The 9327-nt window shown below is 39.4% G+C and overlaps 2 protein-coding genes across 4 annotated transcripts in view; both read left to right on the top strand.

The window, feature by feature from the left end:
• The first annotated feature begins 2463 nt into the window (after positions 1–2463).
• necap2 (NECAP endocytosis associated 2) lies at positions 2464–7998 on the top strand. The gene is made up of 8 exons (XM_020607917.1): positions 2464–2684; positions 4057–4157; positions 4930–5034; positions 5255–5336; positions 6356–6464; positions 6590–6734; positions 6822–6906; positions 7042–7998. The coding sequence occupies exons 1-8, from the start codon at positions 2590–2592 to the stop codon at positions 7085–7087; spliced, it is 768 nt and encodes a 255-aa protein (XP_020463573.1). The 5' UTR covers positions 2464–2589; the 3' UTR covers positions 7088–7998.
• Positions 7999–8579: 581 nt separating this feature from the next.
• Positions 8580–9327, top strand: part of crocc (ciliary rootlet coiled-coil, rootletin) — an 18774-nt gene continuing 18026 nt past the window's right edge. For all 3 annotated transcript variants that reach the window (XM_020607770.1, XM_020607768.1, XM_020607769.1), the window contains exon 1: positions 8580–8748. The gene's annotated coding sequence lies outside the window, so the exon portion shown is untranslated. The remainder of the gene's footprint in view (positions 8749–9327) is intronic.

Below are 9327 nucleotides of genomic sequence, written 5' to 3'. Positions count from 1 at the left end.
AAGGGGTTGGCAGAGATCAGCCAAACACCTGAATCCCTTCTGTTCCACACTGTAAACAGGCTTTTGCCTCACATCCCTACACACTGTGATACTTCGATGTACCATGAGGTGCCCTATGATTTTAAGTCTGAATGGCCAAACAAGCACCATGTTGTCAGGTGTCTCTCTCTTCAGGGAGAATAAGGAGAACTTGTGGGAATGAACGAGCTGGCTTCTCCACAGATAGTGGTGTGGAGTATGGCTGAGTGTCCACCAGGAAGCGGGCCGCAGTTTAGTGGGTTGAGTGGAAATTATGTGCTTGACAGTGCAGTTTACTGTGTTCTGCTCCTTGAGTGTGAGGTGCTAGAAAGTACACTGATTCAACCCTTTGAGTAAACGTGCCCTGTACTAAAAAGTGTTTTAATACTGTAGTGGCATTGTCCCAGGGAGTCCCCAGGCCTGTGTTTGGCACTGGTGGCTATAGAAGAAATGCCCCGTGGTCACACACGCTGTGGCCAAAGATGAGAGATCGGAAAAAAACAGTGTGTCACTAAAACTTAAGCTCATTCAAGCAATAATAAACAATTCCCTGGCTTTTTTATTTTATTTTATTTTACTGCCTACATATTATGTTTCAAACTGTTTAGTGTTTTTTGTGTGTGTGGGTTTTTTTTTCTCTGAGACATTATGTTCAAGTCAGAAGATCAGTAGTGTATAACAGACTAGATGATGTAGCCTACATAGGAATCTTTACTGGTAGTGTCATGTTAAATTTTATCAAATCGGAAGAAATTGGACCCGTCTGTGAATTAAAAATCTGAAGTAAACATGCATCAGTGTTCTGAATGTCACTCTGCTGCTTCTAATCAGCGTAGCTATGTTGGAGCTTCTGTTACACCCATCTACAGTTCAGCTCTCATGCAAAGATTTAATTTGCCTTTTTTTTTTTTGCACTGGTTGCAGTATTTTTACTGAATGTGTACTGTTGAAATGATGGTGTGCTAACTGTTTAGAAAAACACATCTTAATGCCCAGTATGGAGGAGGACCTAGTCACATGCTTCATTTAGGCAGATGTTCTGTCAGGGTCAAGGGAACTGGTGATCAAATCTACAAAACCGACAATAACAGGAAATCTCATCTTTTAATCAGTGTTATTTAAAAGGAAGCTGAAGTCCACTGCCTGATTTTGATTAGTCTAAGCATTTTACAACATGAACTCAATGTAATCAAATATGGATGGGTTGCTGAATGCAGGGATGAACCTGCCATTTTGACACTTTTATGCCTTAAATGAGAAATGTTCCTGGTAACATTTTCCAGTGAGAATCTTGTTTTGTTTGTTTTTTTTGTTGTTGTTGTTTTTGGTGCACTTGTTATCGGTTAATTGATTTTGCTGAGTAGATGCTTTGCAATTGACGTGCTGTTTATTACTGGCCTAATCTCGAGTTTTAGGCAAAAAGAACAACCCCTGTAACGGTGTAGTAAGTGTAATGGATTGAAACGGATTAACAGAAAGTTAAGGAGCTATATTTGACCTCACTTCTAAAGAAAAGAAGAAACTTAGGGTCAGGGGATTGCATCGCTTGCTAGTGACTTTTGGGAATTTAAGTTGAGGCGGAACTGAAGTTTTGATAGATAGATAGAAGTTTTGTTTCTGCCTACTGCAGATACCTCTGTCTCTGTTTTTGTTTTGAGATTGTACATGCTGTTAGGAAGAACAACCTGCAAGGTTGTAACATCATTGATATCTCATCATGCAATCAGTACACTCTTCCTGGTAACATTTTCCAGTTTTTTTTTTGTTGTTGTTGTTGTTGTTGTTTTTGGTGCACTTGTACTGATATCTCTTCATGCAATCAGTACACTCTTCCCAGGGACTGGGGTTCAAATTTCAAAATAAGATTTGTAATAAATTTAAGTAGATGATTAAAATCAAATAACAATGCTGTACCTGTGTGATTTACCCATGATGCTTTGTTTTGGTTATTTTCAACCACCTGTCTGGTTTTAGGCTGATTTGATGACAGTGACATTTTGAAACTTGCAAAACAAAATTTGAAAACCCTTTAATAAATACACATTAAAAAGTGAGCATGGTGCATGTCTGATTTATATTTCATAAAGCCTTTTTTAACAAAAGCTTTTATGAATTCAGAGTATTTTTTTGCTGAACTATTTAGGCTACCCTTCAATTGATTGTTCTCGTTATTAGGTTTACTTTATTCACTCATTTTTTAAATATACATTAGTGATTAGATAAATTTCATTGCAATAATATAACTACAACAAATATTATATTTAGTAAGTACAATCAAAAACTCCCAGTAGTAATCGACGCCACAAAAACTATGCTGATTCCTCAGAGGAAACAATATTTGGACCTTTGCAGCCAGAGCTTTGATGTGCCAGTGTGTGTTGCCAGCATTACAGACTGCGATGTTAGTTACCTTACCCAGCCTTCGAGAAGTACTGTGTAGCTGGCCATCCTGACCAGAAGAGGCGCTGTTTGCATCGAGCGCCGCGGTTAAATCGAGATCTTCTTCGGGTTCACCTCCAGCCGTGGTGTGTACTGAAAGTCGGAAGTTGTTAGTTAGTGAAATTTGACAAAATGGCAGAAGATAACAGTTATGAGTCAATGCTCTGTGTGAAACCCGAGGTTCATGTTTACCAGATCCCGCCGCGAGCTTCTAACCGTGGATATCGGTGAGATGACTTCCGGACAGCAGTAACGTTTGTTACTGCGAGACAAGTGTCTGTCAGCAAGCTACTTTAACGGATATGCACCCATTATCGGACAACCAGATGTTAGAATGGATGTTTATTTTAATTTTCTATATTTCTCCGCAAAATTGAATCGACGATTGAAGCCCACACCAGTAATTCTTACAAACGACTAAATGCTAGACGGGGTCAATGACCATGCTGTAATAGCGCCATGTCGGTCTCCGCGCTCTTGACAAAAGTCGATGCTCTTATCTGCTCACGGAACTCGGACACCATGATCCCAACTTTGTCAACTAACAGTTCATTATATGTAACGTACTCTTGCTTTGCTTTACAAAGTTACGAGTTGTTGTGAGACATAACAGAAATAATGACACTGCCGGTAACGTTATGTGTGGAAACTTTTAAGAAGTTGGGCTACTGCGTGTCCGAGAATGGATGCACGTGTTCATAGTTAGCAGTTAAAGAGTCAGTAAATTAAAGTTTGTGTGATGATTAATTCAACACTCGGCACATGAACTACTGTTAAATCGTAGTTTAGTGAGTAGTGTACTTGTTTTGCCAAGAACAACTATTGGAAGAACATCTGAAAACATTATCTGGCGTTAGCCCAAGGGATCAGGGATTCAGGACCAGAGCGTCTCTACGAAGTGACTGCTAACATTTGTTTTTGTAAAGTCAGTCAAATGATAACAAAGAGACACAAAATTAGTTTAAAAAGACGCAAAACGCCCAGAAAGAGATGCAAAATGAGTGGAAAGTGATGCAAGACAAAATGGTATTGCCGGACAAAATGACTACAATGACGTTCAAAACGACCTCAGACACACACAAACAAAAAAGACAGACCAAAATGACCACAAAGAGATGCAATATGACTAAATGTCAGACAACTTGAATGAAAAGAAGAGACAAACACACACAAAGAGACGGGAAACAAGTACAAATAGATGCAAACTAAACAGACACAAAACAACCACATATATTCTGTTTCATTCAGTGGGTGGAGGCCCAGTGCCTCATCATCCATCTCTGAAGCTGAGGTCTGAGCTTTGTTTCAGCTTAGGGTCTGTGGCATCTTTAAATGATCCACAGGTGTCATATTGTAGTCAGAGGTATTGAAAGGAGCCAAAGCTTTTTAGGTTGAAGGCCCTCATGTTATTGCTTTTCTTCAGAAAGACAATAGAGTTCACTGTTTCCATTTTCCTTTGTAAGAACTCTGACCATTTTCAGTTCCTCTTTTTGTGGAAAGCTACAGCTGCCTGCATGAAAACAGTGGCAGAGGCAGCTGTCACTGAGTAAGGATTACACAAACCACTTTCATATTCAGACGTGTTTCCTGTTTTTGTAGTGCTGCTGACTGGAAGCTGGATGAACCTGCATGGAGTGGTAGGATGAAAATCACAGCTAAAGGCAAGTTGGCCTTCATCAAGCTAGAGGACAGAAACACAGGTAAACACAGTGACATCTCCTTATAGCTAGATGCAGGTGTAGCAAATGTGGAGCCTGTAGACGTTATTACTATGGGTGATTGCACAAGGTAGTGGTTCAAAAATATTTGAGACTTCAAATCTATGATCCACACCATAAGACGAAACTGGCTCTCTATTGGATTAAAGGATGTGAGATTTAACTGAATCTGAATCATTTTTTAGCAAAAAGTGATGGGTTTGATTTGTTTCCATAGAAACAAGGGCTCTTGTATTAACAAAACAAAGACAGTTTGCAACAAACTCATGCTGTACATGCAGTTTTAACCATTCATGGCATTATTTCATCCAGGCTGTGCCAATAAGTGATTTCACTTTCAAAATAAAACTGCTATGAACATGACTTCCACATTCAACACTGTTTGTGTCATTGGGGATGATAAACACACAGAACAAACATGTCAATGTGTTCAGGACACAAAAAACTTGTATGAGGAAATCTGGAACGGTTTCACTTTTCCGGTCTTTTTTTGTCACATTTACCATGCATGTTCACAAGGTTAGTTACATGTGTGGTTTGTTTAGGGTTGTAGTTGTACAGGTAAGTATTTCTTCTTGGTGAATTTGCAGCAGTGTTTTGCTGTTTCACATTTAATTGTAGATGTCTTGTCTCGTATGGAACTTCTAGCTCTCTTAACAACCAGATGAAAAAAATTCATGATTGTATTTCAAAACTTTCAAGTCTGAAAATAACTGTAAACTAGAACTGGTTGGTGTAAATTTGTTCCTTGCAGGAGAACTGTTTGCACAAGCTCCAGTCGATCAGTATCCAGGTTGTGTAGTTGAAGCAGTCACAGACTCCAGCAGGTATTTTGTGATTCGGATAGAGGACGGCAATGGTAAGACACTCTTGTCCTAACTGTATGAATTCTGGTTTTCGGCCAGTTTATAAAGATAATGACAGCAGGTGCCATCTGTCTAGACAACACCACTTTGTCATCTTTAGAAAACAAGTGTTATATTCAGGCTATGGCCTTAATCTTAATTCTGAAAAATTTGAGGCAGAAGTCAAGAATTATTCTAATGGGTGTTTTTGCCTTTACAATTGGCTTTATAAAGGACGTCATGCTTTTATCGGTCTGGGTTTTGCTGATCGCGGAGACTCCTTTGACTTCAATGTCGCTTTACAAGACCATTTTAAGTAAGTCACCTTTATATGTGTGTGTGTGTGTGAGAGAACATGTCTCTATGACCTGGTTCATATTTCTAGAGATGTATTTTTTCATGTATATATGTGTATGTAAACTAATTTTCACCCTTGTATATTTGGACTTCAAGTGTATTTTTTTATTCTAGAATGAGATTATTATTATTTTAAGTGAATTAATGAAAGTTTGACTTTACACATTATTATAAAATACCTCCAATTGACTTATTTTTAGGTACTTCCTGGTGATCTAAACGGTTTTTAAAATGTAAGCATTTTAGAATGAAAATGTTTGTTACACTATGTCAGCAGTTACAGTACCAAGGTGATAGTACTTTCAAACTGTAATTACATTGTAAAAATGCTTAACCAAAGAGCTATGATCAATTTGTTGTCTTGTACCTAGTACTCCGGTACTATAGAGATGCTATGTTGAATTTTGGGTAAATGCACAATGTTTGGAGCATCATGCTCATTATCCATCATAGATAGATATACAGTGTATATATGCTACATACAGCTATAAGTCAATTAAAAAAAAACTCTCCCATACAATTACATACAGTAGTGGATGCTTCAAATGCATCCAAACATGCACTCTGATGTTCACTTTGAGCACAGACAGGACAGAAATTGATTGATCTGCAGTGTTTGTGTTATCTGCCGACAGCTGCTAGCTAGCGTTCGCTCCCAAACTGAGATCAGTGTGTAGAGACATCTTTCAGTCTGTCACTCTCACAGACAGGATCTCTAGGTCTGCTATGAGTTAGCTGGTCATCTAAGGTTACCACAGTCGGTAAATTGAGATCTAAACAATTTAAGCTACTTTTTAGCCAAACAAAACAAGAATGTGTGCAGGTAAATACAGTGCATACCTCCAGATGTGACGCCCCCATCCCTACATTCAGCACGGCGTGACGTTACTTCACATTGTTTCACTCCGAAGCCCCATTTTAAACTTTAACTGGATAAATTTGTTTTAATCATCACGATTTCAAACTCAATTTCTAAAGGTGGGTGAAGCAAGAAGGTGAGCTCGCAAAACAGGAAGCTTCTCAGAGCACAGCACCCAAACTGGACCTGAGCTTCAAAGAGGGACAGACTATCAAGATCAGCATTGGGGTGAGCACGTAGCCCCAATGTTACACATGTGAAGTGACAATAATAATGAAACTGTAATGACATTTTTCAAGAAAAGAGTAAGTGTTTGGACTTCATAGAAACGGTCATGATTCTGTCTACCACAGAACATCAAGAAGAAGGATGCAGGAGGGGCTAAAATGCGGCCGGTAGGTGGGGGTCTGCTCCCACCTCCACCAGGAGTGAAGGTTGGAGGTGTCATACCGCCTCCTGCAGGACAACAGACAGTCCCAGCTGTTCAGACTAACACTGGTGATCACCCTGATTATGTAGCTGGTCAAATATTTTTTAACCTCTTTACATAAAGTGATCATCATAACTGGTTTTCTCCAAATCCAGCCCCACTTCTAGACTACAGTTCTCCAGTCCCTGCAGCCCAGCCCAGCTCTGATGTGTGGGGGGATTTCACATCTGCTGGTTCCAAGTAAGTTTTTTCCCCAGTTGACCCCAGCATCTTTGTCTGCAGTCATCCATCTTGTCTGTCATATTTTTGTTAGTGTTTTTAATCCCCTTCCTCTCTCTCTTATCACTGTTGCCCTGTGCCTCCTCTCCTCCACAGCTCCAGTCAAGACACTGTCAAGCCAGGGTGGGTCCAGTTTAGTTGAGTCTGGATGTGCACACACTCAGGTTCCATTCATTCCACAGACAGGACGATTGTGGCAAAAATCTAAAGAAAAAGGGGAACTGTCGACTGACTTTCTTGTTTGCTGCACTTGATTTGCAATGAGTCTTTTCACTTAAAGTAGATCTGCTGACCAACACACTCTGGAGGAACAAATTGTAAAATGTGTGTGTGTGTGTGTTATTCTTTTTTCACACTCTGCTATGCAGTAGGACCTGTCTTTGATTCTAGTAAGCAGGTAACCACTAAACATCACTGTGGGAGTCTCTGCTGTCTTTGAGAAAACGGAGCATATTGTTATTAACTGGGTGAACACATCCATCCATTGCCTTAAATCAAATGTATTCTATTTTTAGTTTCTAATGCTCTGACTTCTCTTCTGCCCAGAGCAGAGATAATGTGTCCCTCTGAGATGCATCTCATTACATCAGCCTGGCTCATCCTAAGCTTGTCTTTATTATTTGGGAAAGTAAATGGTGTACCAATTGAAGTATCCATGTTTCATTACGCTGTATATATAACAGTATGTGTGTGTGGTTTTGTCTTTCCTCCCCTAGTTTGTAACTATTCCTATCTTTCTAGTTCTTGTTTTAGGTGATGTTGCAAAGATATTCTTATATATGATGATTAGTTTTAGACTAAAGCTCTTCAGTTGTCATCAGAAATATCAGGATTGTGGTGTTGGAAATAAGTCACTCAGAGTTGTTAGTATATTTGCGTTTATTGTTGTGTAAACCCATCATGTGCTTTTGCTTTTTAAAATGTGCCTTTTACCAAAATGCAATTTCCTTAATCTTGTTGAAAATTTGCATTAAGTATTTGATTAAGTGCCTTTCTGGGGAAAAAAAGATATAAAATGTAAACCCATGTCTTGTAAATAAACTATGTATTTCACTGGGGCTTTTTTTATTTCTATTAACTAGTCACACTGATGTGAAGTTTAAAAGAGGATTTTCCTTGGCTCATGACATTTTCCTTTTTTGCAGCTGCAGTATTTCCCCAGACATCTGCATTTTGGAACAATTCAAAGCGTTTGGTTTAGCAGAGTGTTTATTGTACCAGGGTACAATAGATTGGCTCCAGTCTTACTGTCTGTAATACTGATCAAAGGTAGCAAGCTTTCCATCTTTACCATATTTTGAAAAGCTTCAATAATTTAAAAAATATCACACTTAAAAGCTCATTTCCATGTAGATAACAAGCTTTTGAAGTTACAGGCAGGGTACAGGTTCTGATTTTATCTGACCCAGGCAATAACTAGTTTCACATTTGAAACTTCTGAAAAGATTGTCTAAATAGTAACAAATGACCAGTCATTAATTTGACAAATTGAGTTCTAGAGTTGACTTAATGGACTCCGGTGTAGCTAACTATTGGTATCATTTGTGCGATCGCGGTGACAGCAGACCATCATGTCCATACATTGGTCTGTTTGCACAAACCGTAAAGCTGACTGTGAACTGGAAGTCCCTCCCCGGAAAAAGCATGGAGAAGATTTTGAACACGGCAACACTGCCTGTCAGCAGCTGATGATACATGTATAACTGCTGTGGATGGGCTTTTTCTTCTGCTTGTCTAATCTTAAAGGCCTCTCGGAGAAATGCGTGGACGGAGGAATGACGCAGATGTGACCGATCGATCGAGGTGAGGTTATAAATCACACAGGGAAGTGGATGTTTTCACTGCCAGAGCGACAGTATTGTCTATATAGATCCGCAGACTGTGTGGATCTCGTTACAAAGCCCTTTACAATCAGGCTATTGTTTCTACAGCAGCGTTTGTGTCGGGATATCGGTGTTAGTGCTGCAAACCAAAGTCTGACCATCAGTTTAACGTTGCTGGATGATGCGCGGTTTAATGTACAACCTCGCTCCACCACCCTCCTCCTCCTCCTCCTCCCTCTCCAACTCCCACCAGAGACTTTTGAAAACTTGGGCGTGTTCTTCGGATGTGTAATTCTATGTTGTCTAGTGTGTTAGGATAAAGAGGATGTTAGTGATGAATCTCAGTGGCCTAAAGTTCCCTTTTGTGTGTGCAGCTCACACATGAAAGCTCAACAACAGTCCGTCACATGTTACTCTTTATGAACAACTGACAAAAAAAACCCTTGTAAAGAATCTCAACATTAACAGCAGACCTATGGATGCACATTGACCTACGATGTTATTCTAGCCACTGTATGCAAGAAGCATTTGTACAGATGATACATCCGTCACTATAAAT

The sequence above is a fragment of the Monopterus albus genome, unplaced genomic scaffold (genome assembly GCF_001952655.1).
Source record: "Monopterus albus unplaced genomic scaffold, M_albus_1.0 scaffold89.1, whole genome shotgun sequence".
Lineage (NCBI taxonomy): Eukaryota > Metazoa > Chordata > Actinopteri > Synbranchiformes > Synbranchidae > Monopterus > Monopterus albus.
This window is presented reverse-complemented; position numbering and strand designations above follow the sequence as displayed.

Coding starts and splice junctions, on each gene's coding strand:
- necap2 (XM_020607917.1), top strand. CDS start 2,590: ATGGCAGAAGATAACAGTTATGAGTCAATGCTCTGTGTGAAACCCGAG. Junction 5,337..6,355: donor GCTTTACAAGACCATTTTAA/GTAAGTCACCTT, acceptor CAATTTCTAAAG/GTGGGTGAAGCAAGAAGGTG. Junction 6,735..6,821: donor AGCTGTTCAGACTAACACTG/GTGATCACCCTG, acceptor CTCCAAATCCAG/CCCCACTTCTAGACTACAGT.